At 50.4% G+C, this 18,873-nt stretch overlaps 1 protein-coding gene across 1 annotated transcript; it reads right to left on the reverse strand.

Moving 5' to 3' along the window:
* Positions 1–233: 233 nt before the first annotated feature.
* Positions 234–1,070, reverse strand: LOC141026227 (uncharacterized). The gene has a single exon (XM_073502221.1). The coding sequence runs from the start codon at positions 1,068–1,070 to the stop codon at positions 234–236; it is 837 nt and encodes a 278-aa protein (XP_073358322.1).
* Between the last annotated feature and the right edge of the window lie 17,803 nt (positions 1,071–18,873).

Consider the following 18,873-nt stretch of genomic DNA (forward strand, 5'->3'; position numbering starts at 1 on the left):
CCAGGTAATTGCCATTCTCATCTAGGCAAACCGCCGTTGTTGATCCTCCTCTACCATACCTCGAGAGGTCGGCGTTCACATGGATCTTGGAGTATCCAACCCGAGGCACCCTTGGACTTTTTTTTTCGGGGGTAAAAGGATTGTATTACTCAAGAGCACATGAATTCATCCCTACACAGACTAGGGACATTAGCAGGTCCAGAGCGGAGCCAGACCACAGTACGGTTCTCCGTTCAACCGAAGTTTGCTAACACATGACTAACATTATTTTGCTCTCTAGAGATGTGAGTAACACAACACTCCCTTGTACCCATAAGACTCTTTACTTCTGAGACCACCATCGCATGCTGGGAACGATCCGGTCCTTTTGCCTTGATCATCTGCACGGCCTGCATACTGTCACACTCCAGGATAATCGGCAACTCCGTCCACTGCAAAGCTAGGCCGAGTCCCTCCGTGCACCCGGCCAACTCAGCGTGCAATGGGTCCGGGCATGACCGAAGCGAACGGCATGCAGAGAAAATGACGGCACCGTCATGCCCGCGCAAGATCATGCCGGCACCGGCGCTTCCATCCTCGTGTGAGAATGACCCATCCACGTTGAGCTTCGCCCAACCTTCCGAAGGCGGGCTCCACTTGCGCTGAGACTTCCAGCTTACGTCCACATGCGATATTGGCTGCTCCGCTCCCTCTAGTTGAGTGACCATCTTTCCTTTGTCCCAGTCCCCGGCCGGGTATTGTTGGATCCCCAACAGTGAGGTGACGTAGCTTTGAAGGAACCGTCGGGACACCTCCATGGGTTGCGGTGCCTTGTCATGTTGGATCTCGTTACGCACGTGCCAGCATCTCCACATAAGCATGAGGACTCTGAGGCGGTCACCCTCGTCACACTCCGCGATGAGATTCAGGAACCACTCCGGTCCTGTATTGCGGATTGATTTAACATCAGGTATCCGCCAAACTTGCGCCATGGCTTGCCACATGTCAACAGCTCTTGGGCACCTGCAAAACACATGAAACGTGTCCTCGCGCTCGAGACCACAGAGAGGGCACACGTCAGTAAGCTCCATCTGGCGTGCAAATTTATTTGCCCAAGTTGCGAGAGCATTCGTAGCCACACGCCAACCAAAGACACGCACCTTTGGAGGAGCAGGGCACCTCCATAAAAATGCCCAGACGGCACGTCGCCCGTCCGGTGCCCTGCTCGCCGCGACTGAAGAGGGACGCAACTTGTCCTCGAGTGCCAGCCGGTACACACTACGTACGGTGAAGATACCAGTACGTTCAGCCCCCCATGCAATAAAGTCATCGCCTAGCCGTGGAGAGGCCTTTATCTTCATGATATGATGGACGTCAACAGGCAAAAAGTACTGCTGCAGTAAGTCTGACCGCCATGCACCCGTTTCATCAAGTAATTCGCTGACCCTTCGCAGTCTACATCTACCTTGTTGCTATATTGGAGGGCGACCAGTGGGGTGAGGGATCCAAGGGTCCCTCCAAATACGAACCGATCTGCCATTACCAATACGCCAAATCAGGCCTTGTTTCAAAAGCTCCAACCCATGGACGATGGACTGCCAAGTTTGTGATGCATTTGTGGAGAAAACCGTGTCCTCTAGCCGTCCATTGGGATAGTAACGTGCTTTCAAGACTCTTGCACAGAGACTCTCAGGGTTGACCAACAATCTCCAAGCTTGCCTTGCCAACAAGGCTTGATTGAACATCCTAAAATCCTTGAAACCCATCCCACCAGCAGCTTTTGGCCGCAGCAAGTGATCCCAAGCCTTCCAGTGTGTCTTCCTCTTCCCTCTGTATGCACCCCACCAGTAGCTACGGATCATGCGTGCAAGGTCATCGCATGTGCTTCTTGGGAACTTGAAAATGCTCATAAGGAACGTCGGAAGGGCTTGTGCTACGGCCTTTATAAGGACCTCTCTTCCCGCCTGAGACATGAGCTCCCCCCATTGGATTATTCTCTTGGTAAGTTGTTGTTGAACGCTCTTCAATTTCCCTTTAGATAACCGGCCATTTGGAGTAGGAAAACCAAGGTACTTCTCTTCAAAGCTCGCATTGACAACCTCCAAAGTGTGCATCACCTCCTGTTTGTTCACCTCCGAACAGCTTGGCCCAAACATAATGGAACACTTGTTCGCGTTTACAATCTGGCCGGTCGCTGTTGCATACCTCTCAAGAACGGCCCTCACATGAGCAGCCTCCACTGCATTAGCTCGGAAGAACAAAAGTGTGTCGTCCGCGAATAAGAGGTGGGAGATGCCCGGGGCTTGAGGGCAAACACGCAGCAGCGAGATACGGGTAGCTTCAATCTCCTGTTTCAGTAAAGCATCCAAACCATCAGCGACAAAAAGGAATAGGAAAGGCGAGATGGGGTCTCCCTGTCGTAACCCACAGGACGGCGCAAACGAATCCGAGAGGGCTCCATTGATTTTCACATTATATCTCACCGAGGTGACACACTCCATTATCCACGACACCCACCGATGAGAGAAACCCAATTGTTGCATCATTCGCTCCAAGAACACCCAGTCCACTCTGTCATATGCCTTCGATAAGTCCAACTTGTACGCACAAAAACTCCGCTCTGGATCCTTTTCCTGTTTTATTGCATGAAAACACTCAAAGGCAATTAAAGCGTTGTCGCTGATTAGCCTCCCTGGTACAAAGGCGCTCTGCACCGGGGATACAAGCTCATCCAGCATAGGTCGTAGCCTGTTCACTAGGCACTTGGCAATGACCTTATAAATCACATTACAGAGGCTAATCGGTCTGAAATCTGTGAGCCGAGTTGGGGTGTCAACCTTAGGGATTAGTACAATGGTGGTGGTGTTCACTCCTTCAGGCATCACCCCTGTATCAAAAAACAACTTAACAGCAGTTGTAATCTCAATCTTGAACACCGCCCAATGTCGCTGAAAAAATCTAGCTGGAAAACCATCGGATCCGGGCGCTTTCAACGGCCCTATTTGGAACATAGCATTGGAAATCTCCTCGTCCGTGAACTCTCTGCATAATTTGTCATTCATTGCACTGGATACCTTGGGTTGAATGAGCTGTAACACATCTCCAGGATCAAGCAGAGGGTTAGCTGAAAATAAATTCTGGAAATAAGTATTACCGAGCTGTAGCATCATATGTTGTTCGGTGTGTACCACCCTTGGACTTATTGCTCTTGCATTAGTTGTACTAGCTCCAACAACTCTTGGTTTCTTCTCATTGATGATTTGTAGATCAGCAATGAACCTGTGTATGAAGGATAGTGTTGCATGTGGGCTTTGGATTTGCATGTGGGCTTTGGAATTCGCATTCATGGATCGCCTTATGTCTTGCCCACCACTTTGCCCACAATGTTACTGCAACTTGACAAAGCTTCATGAGACAGTGAACTCATTATGGTAAACAACCATTGCTTCACATTTGGTTTGGTAGAGGCGACTAACTAGTCAGCAAGCTCGTCGTTGACAAGTGCCTAGATTTTTTATTTTAGAAAAGGAGGATGATCCCCGGCCTCTGCATCTGGGCGATGCATATGGCCACTTTATTAATTATTCTCACAAGACCTTACAAAGTCATACAACAGTAAGACTAAAGCCACCATCTAAGCAACAAATTGTCGCTACACCTATCCAGTTGATGAAGGGGCGCAGATAGCCTGGTCCTAATACCAAACAGACATCGTAGCCAAGCCTAACATCTAAGACCTGAGACCCCAACCTAGCCACTTGCCGGGTCTGGGGCACACACTGGTCCAGCGTGCTTTCAGAGGCCGCCCCCGCCAACTGCCACCGCTCCATCTTCAGAACTGTACTGATGCATCAACCTTGCTCGGTCTAGCTATCGTCGACGCCACCACGGCGCCCAACGGCACCTCCTCCCTGCGCGCAAACAGCTGAGCACGTCGCGGTCGCCACTGATACACCTCAGCGCCATGCTGCCAAGTACCACCAGCCGACACAACTTGAAGTCCTTGGAAGATCTGTCGTGCGTAGCACTTGCCGACCAGGCATGATAAAGCGTAGCACCTGTCGGTCAGGCATGACTTCACATCTCCACCGAAGCTTCGTGCAAGACGAAGCCACTCCACCTCCTGCCTCTGACTTCCAGCGCTGCTCCACAAATGATGCTCCCAAGAGAGAAAAGACACCGCAGTGTCGTCATCGTCCGATCTGGAACACCAGATCCTAGGATTTCCCCTGGAGCAGCACGAGTGGGTCGACAGTAGTTACACGACGATGCCTTCATCAAGGTAACGACATAGAACGCCGCCATCGCCTGCCGTCGGCTCGGTTTTCACCGGCAACCATGTCTCCCCAACTCGCAGCCGGGACTAGATGATGGATCTCGAGATCCGATCACCAAGCTTCTGGCCGGCTACCGCCGACGAAGAAGATGACCACTACCACTGGCTACACCGGCCAGAACAGATCTCCCATAGGTTCCGCCAAGCAGTCCATCAGGCCCTTGACGCCGCCGCCGATCTAAAGCCAGATGACATGCCGCCGAAGACCGCATCGCGCTGCCGCCCGATCTAGGCTAGCCGCCGCCCGTGGCCTGAGGCAGGGCCGACCGCCGTCGCCGTCGAAGCCAACGTCGTCGTTTCTAGATCGGCCGCACCTCCACGCATGTTGGGGCCCCGCCACCCCTGAGACGCGGGAGGGAGGAAGAGCCCCCACCACCGCCGTCGGCCTCCGGGCGCAAGCTGGCGGCGTCCTCCGGCGGCGGCGGGAGGAGGGGAGGAAGATGGGCTAGGCCCCGGCGGCGGCTAGGGTTGGGGAGTCACCCGAGTTGCCCAAGCGGGGGGGGGGGGCGACGCGGGGGTCCTTTCCTCAGAGTTAATCTTATCCCGCCCCGACGCGGGCGACAAGTGCCCAGATGCACCGAGACATTGTACAGTTCAACAATGAGTAGCACCATGAGTCAGGAGCTCCACACAGGCCACGGCAGCCGGTCGTGGACATGTTAATGTCTGCTCGCATGTCTTCAGTTGGTAGTGATTACATGAAAAGCCCCCATAGAAATACTCGGACCTTGGATGGAACCGTTGCCCGTCATAGTTTTTTTGGATTTTATCCGTCTGGGTAGGGCATTGGGGCGGCGGCCGGTTTCCTAGATGCGCTGGTCGTGCGCCCAACGCGTGAACGCACATCATCGTCCGACCGCCTAGAATTGTTTGCAAATGAAATTTTATCGCCGCGGACGTAGTTCATGCTAGCGGCCGTAGTTCACATAGGGGGTGGCCGGCGCGATCACGATGCCGTCCAGTGAAGTGGAGAACCGGGTAAGAGCATGCTACCTATGCAGATGAAAATCGGCCGTCTCCGGTGTTATGGAGAAGCTAGGCGAAGGGCACTATGGAGGGCGTGTGGCCGACGAGCCTGTGCTAGCCACGGCCATGGCAGGGACCAAGAGAACGGACGGGGGTGGTCGGCACAACCCTAACATGAGAAGGGTGTGCGCCTTGGCGATGATGGCCTCCTTGTCCTTAACGGCAGCCTTGTGCTTCGCGGCCTGCAGCGCGGCGTCCTCGGCAGCGGCGGCCTGCTCTACCGCAATGGTCCGCCGGGCCCTCCTCTTAGCCGATTCATGGTCGAGCCACGCGAGCTCCGCTGGCGTGAGCTCCGACCGCAGCTTCTTCAGGCCCTTCTTCGCCGTGGAGCGCTTGGTGGCGACCAGGTCGCCGGGTTTCGTTAGGGTGCCGGCCATGGAGAAGGGAGGGAGGGGGAGCGACGGGGGAGGGAAGGGAAAGTGGACGCATTGTGTCCCTGACAGGTGGGCCAGAGGAGGACAAGGGCGCGCGTCCCACCGGTCCACGGTTGTCGGTTCCAACGCAAACACGACCCAAATTTGAGTCGGGAATGCGTCGGCGCGGGCAAAAGACAAACATGTATTTGTTTGCTCCCGCATGTTGGGCTGTGTTTTGTGTCTGTTTACCCTCAAAAGAACGTTGTCGGGCCATTTGGGGTCAGCGTTGGAGTTGGCCGAAGCACGGCCACCGGCCCACATCCAGTGCGTGCTTCACGTGATCCAGGAGGGTTGTACCTTTAGACTTATCGTGCTCCAGTTCAGTGTACACGTTTTTTTCTTTCAGGAACAATGTATTTTTTTGCGGGCAAATCAGAGAGCTTTTATTCAACAAACGTGTTCCCCGGGCAATCAGCAAGGAGGCTGGCTACCAAGAAACTAGGAGTCTCCTCGAGCCAACATTCTGTCGCATTCAAAGTGCATGCACGTTTCGCACAGAGACGCGCCGGTAAGTTTGCTGGCCTGTTTACATGTTGAATCTCAAAAACTAAAAAATCAAAAGCTAGCTCTCCTATTTAATCTAAGATAGGAGCCACAATCGAACGTGAATTGTGGCGGGTATACCAGAGTTGTACCAACTCTTGGCAATCGGTCTCCATTATCACATGCGAGAGACCTCGAAGATTTGCAAAAAGTGCACCTTCACGCATCGATAAAGCTTCAATTATCAATGGATATAAGATATCGCCGAACGGTTGCTCCATGCTCCCAATAACGCGGACGCGGAACGAACTAAGCCACCCGCACCTCCTCTACCTTCCGCGGTGTTGAGTGCACCATCCGTCGTGATCTTGATCATGTGTTAAGGCATATCTCTCTAGATGTAGTTTTGGTGATTGATGACAACATGTTTGCGGACTAATCGTGTGCTTTGAGCATTTCAGAGATTCATCATTTGGCACGAGACGATTTCTTTCCCCTCAGAGTGTCATTCAAGACGGTGTAGCTCTTTCGCTTCTTTTCTGGTGGACTAGTTTCGTAGGAGTCACCGTACTATCAAGAGGGGGTCCGTTTTGGTAAGGCTAGGGTGGAATCAACACGTACACATCCTCTTTTCACCCCCTGAGCCTTTCCGCTTCTTTGGAGGTCTCTTTCCCCCCTTTCTTTGGGCTGAGTCTGGTCCCAGCGGTAGTACCGCGGTACCCAGCGGTAGTACCGCTTAGGAGTCACAGGCGGCAGTACCGCTCCGCAGCGGTAGTACCGCCGATGGGTCCTCAGCAGTAGTACCGTTGCGGTACCAGGCCCCTACCGCGTCGACTCGAGGGGTCTTTTTTCGTGTCGGATTGTGCGGTACTTCGCAGCGGAAGTAGAGCGGCAGTGCCGCTCATGAGCGGCAGTACCGCTCATGAGCGGCAGTACCGCTCTACCACCGCGGCAGTACCGCTCAAGTCCGTATCTCTCTTGCCCTCCAATCTCCACGGTAGTATCGCCGGGGGAGCGGTAGTACCGCTGTTCTTAGCGGTAGTACCGCTGCCTTATGCGGTAGTACCGCCCTCTGCGGGGCTGTTGTGGGGGGTAACGGTTGGATTGTTCCCCCCACTATATAAGGAGGTCTTCTTCCCCATAGTTGACCTATCTCTTCCCCCAAAAGCTCCATTGTTGCTCCAAGCTCCATTTTCGCCTGATCTCTCTCCCTAGCCAATCAAACTGGTTGATTTGCTCGGGATTGGTTGAGAAGGCCCCGATCTACACTTCCACCAAGAGAAATTTGATTCCCCCCACTTATCCCTAGCGGATCTTGTTACTCTTGGGTGTTTAAGCACCCTAGACGGTTGAGGTCACCGCGGAGCCATAGTCCATTGTGGTGAAGCTTTGTGGTGTCGTTGGGAGCCTCCAATTAAGTTGTGGAGATTGCCCCAACCTTGTTTGTAAAGGTCCGGTCGCCGCCTTCAAGGGCACCAATAGTGGAATCACGGCATCTCGCATTGTGTGAGGGCGTGAGGAGAATACGGTGGCCCTAGTGGCTTCTTGGGGAGCATTGTGCCTCCACACCGCTCCAGCGGAGACGTACTACCCTTCAAAAGGAAGGAACTTCGGTAACACATCCTCGTCTTCACCGGCTCCACTCTTGGTTATCTCGTCCCTTTACTTTCGCAAGCTTACTTGTGTTATATCCCTTGCTTGCTTGTGTGCTTGTTGTCATTGCATCATATAGGTTGCTCACTTAGTTGCATATCTAGACAAACTACTTTGATGCAAAGATTAAATTGGTAAAGAAAAGCTAAAAATTGTTAGTTGCCTATTCACCCCCCCTCTAGTCAACTATATCGATCCTTTCAATTGGTATCAGAGCCTCATCTCTTTATTAAGGACTTTACCGTCCGAAGAGTATGGTTGACGTCGTAGACCGTGTGGAGGAGCACTCCGGTGTGAATCCGGTCTCGTCTACGGGAGATGGGGGAACCGCGGTCTCTCGTGGGGAGTTCAATGTGGCGTTGGACACATTGAAAACCTCCATGACTACCGAGGTCGAAAGCATGTTTAATAAATTCTTAGAAGGGCTTAAACTTTCCACCGCACCGTTGAAAGTGGGTGATCCCGCCAACAAGGTGACGGATGCTACCTCCAACAAAGGGGAAGCTACTAGCGAGAAAGCTCCTTCTTCTAGTGGTAAAAATGGCACCGGCATCTTTGCCCATGTGGAACCTCCACTTGTCTATGGTGGACCGCTCCCTTCCACTCATTTGAATCATGCCGGCCCGGCCCCTAAGATTGAGAAGAATGTAGATTTTGATTCTTGGGTCTATTGTTTTAAGCGTCATTTAAATCATGTGAACACTAACCTTTGGAGAATCATTAAAGAAGGTTTCTATCCGCATGACCAAAACAACTTCACTCCAAGAGAAGTCGTGGACCATCAATTCAATGAGAATGCTCTCTTCATCATCCAAGAAGCAATCCCACCCGAAGATCTTCCTCATCTCCGGCCCTACACCATTGCCAAAGATGCTTGGCAACAAGTGATTTCCCTCTATCGGGGAAGCGCAAGCATTCAACGCTCCAACTATGAAGTGGTGCAAGATGAAGCCGATGAGTTTGCAATGAAAGAAGATGAAGAACCTCGTGAGCTTTATCGGAGAGTAACCAAACTAGCGGTCTCTCTCCGAGATCATGGAAGTAAGGACACAGATGACAATTGGATCAAGCGCAAATTCCTCAAGGCAATGATGCCCTACCACAAAGCCATGTCCTCCGTCATTCGTCAAAGGCCGGACTTCCACACCTTGTCCTCAAGTGAAGTGTTGGATGAATTCGTTGCTATGAGCATCGACCGTCGACAATGCGGTTCTTCGCTCTCAAAGAGTAAAGAAGCCCAACCTTGCGCTAAAGGCCAAGGTGAGTATGGAGGAAGAGGATGAAGAGGAAGAAGAAGAGAGCAACCTCGAAGACACGAAGTATGCCTATCATGAACACATGGCTCTTGCTTCAAGGCAATTTTGGAGCAACAAGAACACAAGGCCAAACTTCAACTGTGACACCCAAAATTTTATTTGGCTTTTTCAAAACTTTTTCTTGTTTTGAGGGAAGTGATTTGAATTTTTTCTTCTAAAAGAACTTTCCCTCTCAACATATTTTCTTTTGTGACTAGTACTTCATTTTTGGTTTCACTCAAAACTTGATTTTGGTCTTGGAAGTTTTCCCCTTTATTTTGGACTCAAACCAATATGTTTTTCTCTTGGAAAAATGCCTTTTGAAAATTTCTTTGAAAAAGGCCCTATAGCTTTTGGAAAGATCCTTTGCCACTTTCAAAAATTCCTCTTGCCATGGCCCAAGGGTAAATCCCCTCCCTTAAACCTCTCCTCACCTTTGGATCATGACTTACTTCAAATCCAGCAAGTTGAACCTCCCCATATGATTATTTTCCATAAATTCTGAGAAAAATCAGGCAGCCTCTGGGTGCATTGAGAGGTCACCTCACCAAGTCCCAGCTCCAGGAAATTTTTTCTGCTTGCCAAATCATTCTGTCGAACACCTGCAGGGCATTGTCAATGTCAAGTTCAGTAAGTTCAGAGTGCAGTTCAGAAGCTGCTGTAGTTTTCTTCAGAACATCTCCTCGATCTCGCCAGTAACCGCGTTGGCACCTTGCTCCCCGTCCCCTCCCCCTTGTCCCTGCACCGCATGAACGCCTGGACGCTTGCGGGCGTCGGCGACGAGCTGGAGGAGGTGCGCCGCCCCGTGACCGACGCCAGCGGCGGCTTTGCGGCCGCCAGAGAGAGGCGCGGCGCAGACGGCGCCACCCAGCGCCGCCCAAGCCACCGGAGATCGCCGCGTGGCCGCCCACTCCCCAGAACGCGCTGCCACTCTCGTCGTGAACCGCTGGGCGCGGAGCGCGCTCTCTGCCGCCGTCGTGCCCGTGCGGCCACCCCACCGTGGACCAGCACCATTACGCCAAGACCAACCCAGTTTAGCAGTGGAACGGCACCAGTAAACCTCCCTGATGCTGCCTGGCCACTCAAACCTCCTGCTCAACCACTGCCTCGCCGTAATCGCTCGCCGGAGATTTCCCGTTCACGGCCATCCCCTCGAATCGCCTATAAATAGAGGCCCCGAGCTCGAACTCGAACCCACACCATCTCTGCACTCCACCTAGACCGCGCCAAGCCACTGGAAGAGCCCCGGGGGAGCCTTCTTCCCCAGCTCCGGCCGCCGCGACCCGCCACGGGATCCAGCTCGATTCGCTCCCGTGCATGCACCTCTGCCTCCCATCTCTTGCCAGTAGCTCTCTAGTGCATCCCTCTTTCTGACCCGCGCTTCAATTCGAGGTTTGCAGCACCCACCGGAGTTCTCCACCATCACCCGAGCCGCCGTCCGCCGGAGAAAGTGTCGCCGTCGACGTGGTGCTCTCCGTCGGTCGAGTCCACCACCCACCGACGCGGAAGGACACGCTGAAGCTCTTGGTACACTCCGATCTCCCTATCTCGCCGTGGTTCGACGCCGGCGACCACCAAGTCTTCGGGCGCCGGCGAACTTTTTAAACCTGACATGTGGACCCCCCTGTCAGCCTCTATTCTCTTCTCTCTCGAAACGTTTTCTGTTGGCGTCTTCGGGCAAATACGTCTTCCCTTTGAGCTGGCGCGTTTCTTTCCGAAGCGTTCTCTGTTTTCTCAGTTAAACCCCTGGAACTTTTCTGTTTCATTACAGATGAATCCCTGGACAGAAACCTTTATAACTTTTTAATAAAAAGTGATTTTTGAGTGATTCTTTTTTTGTCAGTCTTATATTTTTGTCTAGTTTTTTATAGTATTTATTTGGAAAATATTTGGAGAAGTTTTTATGCACGCGTTGGTTTTCACGTCAGTGCCCGTTTTCGTTATGCCGTAGGTTCCGGAAGAGGTGACGGAGCCGCGAACTTCGCCGAGCTAGACTCCGACTTCTCCGAACCAGGCAAGCATGTTTGAACCTTTCATATGATAGGTGTTTTGCATGTTTGCGTAAGAGGTTGTGCATGGCATATGAGTACCGGTGAGTACCTCGTTGCTTGTGAGGACACTCCCCGCGTGTTCCAAAGTTGCGATGATCTCTGATGAGAGATGGCCTAATCATGTGGTGACATGAAGGGCAACAAGGTGGTACTGTTGTAGCATACCAGCCTTGCGTCATCCGACAAATTCCGACGTTAACGTGGACGGAGTCACGTTATCGTTCTTCCCCCTTCCGTGCTACCACTGGTTTTCTGCCAGAATGCGGTTTAGTAAGTTGGTAACCTCTTTCCGTGTACACACCAAACAGAGGGGCCGGGATGATGGTTCCATGGCCCTGGATTAAAGCCAGTCATCCGGTCAGGGGGCATGGGTATTTTCGGTTGGGATCGAGAGGGGGGCACCCCTTAGAGCGCGCGTATAGAAATTTGATCCCATGCTACGCGAGGTTGTAGCCTCCCCGTCTCAAGGTTTTTCTTGAACGTTGCCGAGGGTGATTCCTGGCTTCGGAATGTTGAATGGGTGTGTACTGGTTAGATGTGTTTCTTCCAAAACACCGTAAACGGAACTAGTCCCCGTGACTACTGAAATCCGTTGGCTGTGGTTAAAGTGCAAACTCTGCAGAGTCAAATCCTTCCGAGTCATCGTATCCATAGTCAAGTATCGTGATCAGCGTATCCATGTCTATGTCATAACCTCGTGGTATATCCGTCGTTCCGGTATGTAAGCTTGAGTAGTAGACTTGGCGGAACGTTACTCCTGTGGATGGACTAACCCTGTTGTTTATCTCATGTCTGATTATTCTCGTGATATGATTTAAAATTCATGAGCTACTAAGTTACGAATATAAGCCCTTTATGTGATGTCGCTCAGACGTCCGACTGTGGCATGTTTTGTCTCTTACTCTCAATATAAGCCCTTTATGTGATGTCGCTCAGACGTCCGACTGTGGCATGTTTGTCTCTTACTTTCAATATAAGCCATTTATGTGGTGTCGCCCCGACGCCCGACTGTGGCATTATTATCCTTGCAGTTTCCTCTCGAGCAGTCATTCAGACCCTCGTTTGGCACCAGTATTACTATCCTTGCAGTTTCCTCTCGAGGACTCATTCAGACCCTCGTTTGGCACCAGTATTACTATTCTTGCAGTTTCCTCTCGAGGAGTCATTCAGACCCTCGTTTGGCACCCAGTATTTACTTTGGGATTTCGGGAGGACTACCGCTCGACTTCTCTGCTATTTTCCCGTGCATTATTGTCTCTATGTCTGAACACACTTGTTAATCCTTTCTTATGCTTCATGTTTACATTTGTTATATCTTATGTACGAACTGTCTTGCGAGTACTTTCATAGTACTCACCTGGCTTGTTGATTTGGCCAGATGTTGACGAAGGCGATCTCTTGGATGAAGAGTTTGATAGTGCGTCCGACGCCTAGAGGAGTCCCAGTCAGTCCTGTGCGATCCCGGATATTGGTCACTTGTATTATATACGCTTCCGCCACCCGCAATAAGTCTCCTCGAGCCTCACTCCGACGCTCGAAGAGCTGTAGTTTTCAGGAGTCATATCACCCACTTCGCGGTGATATTTCCACCATCGTTGTTATCGTGAGTTAGTGGTTATGCCACCCTATCCGCCGTTATGTTTTATCGGCATTCATGTAATAAATTGTTGAGCAGTTCCCGCTCAACCTTGTATTATATTCAGTACTCCTGGTATTTTTCTTCTGTGACCAAGATATTGTCTACCGGTGAGAAGGAATTCTTCTTTACTGGTCCGTAAAAGGGATTGGTCTCTCAATAAATATTTTATTGAAAAACCGGTCGTGCCAAGCTTGGTATCAGAGCCAGGCTGACTTTAGGGAGCCACTAGGTGCGATCGCTAATCGGTTATTAGCGTCTTTTGTGCTTTTTCAGCATTTTGCAATTGTAGCTATTTTCTGTTGGTCATCATAAATTTATGACATGACTACTCAGAATTTTTGCCTACTTTTGTAGATGGCTGGCAGCAGCTGTGAGACTCGAGTGTTCACGAACGTGCCCGAGGGATTTGTCAAACTCCTCGTCTCCATCACCAAGCTCGCGATCGGGCCAGCGACTCGCCCGGAGTTCACGCTTTACCAGCACAAGCTCAGGGACGACGTGTCTATGCACCAAGCTGTGGTGCAATTCAAGGGAGGACGTTCTGCAGCTCGCCACTTCCGTTTTGTGGGAAGGGCCATGCCTACGGAGAGGCATGCCATGCAGATGGCTGCCCGTGAGGCGATAGCTCGTCTTTGGGACATCCTTCCTACGATGAAGACTCGTCGCTACCGCTATCTCCCATGCCACGTGCCATATACCAGTCACTATGCATTCGCCTGCCATCGGGGAGTACGAGATGAAGCCATCGAGATGGTTGTGGAGTATCTCAAGGCTCTGGAGGAGTCTTTCGACAACCTTGTGGACGATCTTGCGGCTGCCCGCATGGACTTAGTCCGGGGCGGTCCTGCCTGCAGGAAGGAGCTTCTTCACACAGCACCGCCTCTGACATTCGTCTCGTCTTCAGCCTCTTATGCACCGGCCGTTTTGGCCACTGCTCGCCGGCTGCCTACCACTGAGGAGTTCGACAGAGTCATCGCTCCTATTCCAGTCAGGGCTGCACCGCCTGCCACACCCGCGCTACCGCCTGTCGCCCCCGCGCCATCACCGCAGCGCAGCGTTACGCGCCAGGAGCCTGCTAGAGAGGAGGTGGAGGTTGAATCTCCTAGACCGCTGAGTCTTGCCCTCGGCAAGGGGAAGGACATCGTCACCATCTCCGACTGAGAGCGCCGAGTAGCCGCGCGTTATGTCTGCTTGTATGATGTGTTTTATCTGTACGCTAGTTTGTATCAGTGTGTTCGCTGCTTTCCGGAGGAGTACGCTAGTCTAAATAACATGTCAGGATTGTGTACGCACATCCTGAGTGCTGTATCGTGTGTTTGCTTTTCGCGTATAAGATATATGCTAAGCAGTTCTTCTCCGTGCAAAATCGTTTATGTTTTCTTAAAAACCTTGAGGTCTTTTAAATTGTTGCCTTTGCAAGATTTTCCTTGTGCTACACAGTTCTTCTCATGGGTTTTGCAAAATACTACCCCAGACTGGAAAAAATGTCTCGCCCGTGGACTCGCTCCATGCCCAATCAGCCAGAAGAAGTTTATGGGACACAGACTAGCAACAACTTCACTCAGGGACAGTCCAGTCAACAAGACAGCGAAGCAGCCTTGTCTCAAGTATGCCGTCTCTTCGAACAAAGCCAGCAACAGCACCAAGAGATGATGAATCACGTCATCAATATGGGAAACCACCGTGAACCCTATCAACCTCATTCCAAGTTATCTGAGTTGCAGAAGACTCGCCCTTCAACGTTTGCTCACACTGATAAGCCGCTGGAAGCCGATGATTGGCTTCGTGACATCGAAAGGAAGCTGATTATTGCTCAGTGTTCAGATCATGAGAAAGGTGCTTTATGCACCACACTACCTTACTGGAGCAGCTGCAGCATGGTGGGAAAACTTCCTACACATGCATCCCAGTGAACACAACATCACCTGGGAAGAGTTCAAGGAAGGTTTTCGTGGGGCACATATCCCCAGGAGCATCATAAAAATCAAGAAGAGAGAATTTGACGACCTCAAGCAAAGAGGCATGTCAGTGACAGAATACAACGGTCAGCTTACCCAGCTATCTCGTTATGCCTACGACGAACACATGACAGAGAGCAAGAAGATGGAAAAATTCCTGGACGGCCTGGCACCGGCACTGAAATGCCAACTGGTTTTACACACTTTCCCGGATTTTAAAACTCTGGTTGACAAGGCCATTACCTTGGAGAATGAGCGCCGTAGTCTGGAAGATATCCGTAAGCGAAAGAGGGACAAGACGGCTCTTGCTCGCAACAACCGAAGCAAGACCGAGGTTCCAAGGACAGAAGCAAGGAAATCCACGACTACTGATCCAAGGCCCGCCAGACAGTTTCATGCCAGGGACAAGGAGTTCACGTACCGTCCAGGGGTCACCTGCTATGCTTGTGGTGAAGAAGGGCACTATGCTAAACAATGCCCAAAGCCGAGGAACTCGGCCCCCAAGCCAAACAATGGTGGGAATAATCTAGCCCCCAAGCGCAACAATTTCAATCCCAACAACAACTACAGGAAGGGTCACCTGAACCATGTGACCAGGGAAGAAGCGCAGAATGCCCCAGACATCATGCTCGGTATGTTCCCTGTCAACACAGTACCTGCCACGGTTTTGTTTGATTCTGGAGCTTCCCATTCGTTCGTTTCGAAGAGTTTTGTTTTGCAACATGGTTTTCCGATACTTCCCTTGGAAAAATCTATGATCATCAAGTCCCCCGGAAATAAGCAAATCGCTCAGAGCTACTGCCAAGGAGTAATCATTGAGTTTGAAGGACTACAGTTCCAAGCAAATCTCATCGTGTTGGAAAATAAAGGACTGTATGTCATTTTAGGGATGGACTGGTTAACCACCAACAAAGGATTCATTGACTGTTTCAATCGGACCGTGATTCTCACTCACCATCATGGCAAGACAATAAAGGTTACAGCTCAAGAAAGGCCATGGTCACAGCAACCAAAACTGAACAAAGTGGACATTTCAGAACTGAGAAAAGTTCCAGTGGTATACGAGTTCCCTGATGTATTCCCTGAAGAACTACCAGGCATGCCACCAGACCGAGAGATAGAATTCAGCATCGAACTAGCACCTGGCACCGCTCCCATCTATAAGAAACCTTATAGAATGGCACCCTCAGAATTGGTGGAGTTGAAGAAGCAGATAAAGGAATTATTGGATAAAGGATTTATTCGAGCCAGCTCCTCACCATGGGGTTCGCCATAGTTGTTCGCCAAGAAAAAGGATGGGACACTGAGACTGTGTATAGACTATCGAGCTCTCAATATGGTCACCATCAAAAACAAATATCCGATGCCACGGATAAATGATTTTTTTGACCAGCTCGCACAAGCCAAGGTGTTCTCAAAGATTGATTTGAGATCGGGATATCATCAATTGAAAGTACGGACAGAAGATATCCCCAAAACAGCATTCACCTCTAGATACGGATTATATGAATTCACAGTGATGCCTTTTGGTCTAACAAACGCCCCCGCATATTTCGTCCACCTCATGAACAAAGTGTTCATGAAATTCATGGACAAATTTGTTGTGGTGTTCATTGACGATATCCTGGTTTACTCAAGGACACCAGAAGTGCATGCTGAGCACCTCAGAATTGTTTTGGGAGAATTGAGGAAGCATCAGTTGTATGCCAAATTTAGCAAGTGTGAATTTTGGCTAAGACAAGTTGGTTTCCTAGGCCATATATTGAACCAAGAAGGCGTGGCCGTAGACCCAGAAAAAGTCAAGGCCATACTTGACTGGAAGCCACCCGCCAACGTTACAGATGTGCGGAGTTTCCTAGGAATGGCCGGATATTACAGAAGATTTATTGAAGGATTCTCCACTGTGGCAAAACCAATAACACAGTTGCTCAAGAAAGACAAGAAATTTGTATGGACGGAAGCGTGCGAGAAAAGCTTCCAAGAACTCAAGAAGAAATTAACAACCGCACCAGTATTAACCGTGCCAGACATACACAAGAGTTTTGAAGTATATTGTGACGCGTCCCGAAAAGGCCTCGGATGTGTACTAATGCAGGATGGCAAAGTTGTCGCGTATGCCTCCAGGCAGCTGCGAAAACATGAGGAAAATTACCCAACACATGACTTGGAGCTAGCAGCAGTCATACATGCACTCAAGGAGTGGAGGCACTTTCTGTTGGGAAATCGCTGTGAAATATATACGGACCATAAGAGCCTCAAATATATTTTCACACAGCCAGAGCTAAATTTACGCCAACGACGCTGGTTGGAATTGGTCAAGGACTATGATGTCGGCATTAACTACCATACAGGGAAAGCAAATGTAGTGGATGATGCCCTTAGTCGAAACCCCAGCCCGGACAACGACGGTCCGCAAAACTTGAGGCCTGAATTTCAGCAAGAGTTCGCTAGGCTCAACATGGTGTTAGTCTCTGAGGGCACCGTATCAAATCTGGAGATACAACCCACCCTAGTGGAACAAATTAAGAAGGCTCAACAGGGACATCCCAGCATCGAAGGTATAAAAAAGAAAATGAACCTTGGTAAGGCTTCAGAGTTCGTCACAGACAGTGAAGGAATATTATGGTACGGAGACAGACTTTGCGTACCTAACATTGAGGAACTCAAGCAACAAATCCTAACCGAAAGCCACACCGCTCCATACTCGATCCATCCTGGAGGAACCAAAATGTACAAAGACATTCAGGAAAGATTTTGGTGGCACGGTATGAAAAGGGATATAGCCGCATTTATTGCTTGTTGCGATTCATGTCAGCGCATCAAGGCCGAGCATCAAAAGCCAGCAGGGCTACTCCAGCCAAATAGGATACCGGAGTGGAAATGGGATGAAATAGGAATGGACTTCATCGTCGGACTACCACGATCACAACGCGGAAATGACGCCATATGGGTCATCACAGACCGACTAACCAAGGTTGCTCATTTCATTCCCGTGAAGACTACCTACTCCACACAGAGACTGGCCAAACTTTATCTCTCCTGTATAGTTTGTTTGCATGGAGTCCCAAAGACTATAATATCCGACCGAGGCACACAATTTGTCTCCAAATTTTGGGATCACCTACAACAAGCTCTGGGCACGCAGCTAACTTTCAGTACAGCATACCACCCTCAGACAGATGGACAAACGGAACGAGTAAACCAAATCCTAGAAGATATGCTGAGAGCCTGTGTGCTCATCTATGGATCCAGTTGGGAAGAGAGTTTGCCGTATGCCGAGTTTGCTTACAACAACAGTTACCAAGCCAGCTTGCAAATGGCACCCGTTGAAGCATTGTACGGACGGAGGTGTCGTACCCCACTGAATTGGTCGGAAACAGGTGATAGCCATATCTTCGGCCCAGACATGCTTAAAGAGGCCGAGGAGAAAGTTAAGCAGATCAGGGACAGACTCAAGACAGCGCAGAGCCGACGAAAGAGCTACTACGATCAAAAACATCGGGAAGTCAGCCTTGAACCCGGTGATTCCGTATACCTACGAGTGTCTCCTATGAGGGGCATGCAACGGTTCCAAATTAAGGGGAAGCTAGCCCCGAGATTTATTGGACCATTCCGTATAGTCGCACGAAGAGGCACAATAGCCTACAAACTAGACCTACCCAAGGAGCTGTCAGACGTCCATGACGTGTTCCACGTCTCTCAACTGAGAAAATGTGTAAGTAACCCGGAGAAGCATGTACCTCATGAAAGCATTGATGTGCAACCAGACCTCACCTACAGGGAGAGGCCAGTAAAGATTTTGGAAGAGTCTGAAAGGAGGACCCGTCAGAAAACAACAAAAATTTTCAGGGTTCAGTGGAGCAATCACACTGAGGATGAAGCTACATGGGAAAGGGAAGATTTCCTTCAAGCAGAATATCCATACCTATTTGAGGATCAGCTGAAATCTCGAGGACGAGATTTTTCCTAAGGGGGTAGGTGTTGTGACACCCAAAATTTTATTTGGCTTTTTCAAAACTTTTTCTTGTTTTGAGGGA

This window comes from Aegilops tauschii, chromosome 6, assembly GCF_002575655.3.
Source record: "Aegilops tauschii subsp. strangulata cultivar AL8/78 chromosome 6, Aet v6.0, whole genome shotgun sequence".
Classification (NCBI taxonomy): domain Eukaryota; kingdom Viridiplantae; phylum Streptophyta; class Magnoliopsida; order Poales; family Poaceae; genus Aegilops; species Aegilops tauschii.

Bases quoted from the DNA above. Each gene is read 5' to 3' on its own strand.
- LOC141026227 (XM_073502221.1), bottom strand. From the start codon at position 1,070: ATGGAGCTTACTGACGTGTGCCCTCTCTGTGGTCTCGAGCGCGAGGAC.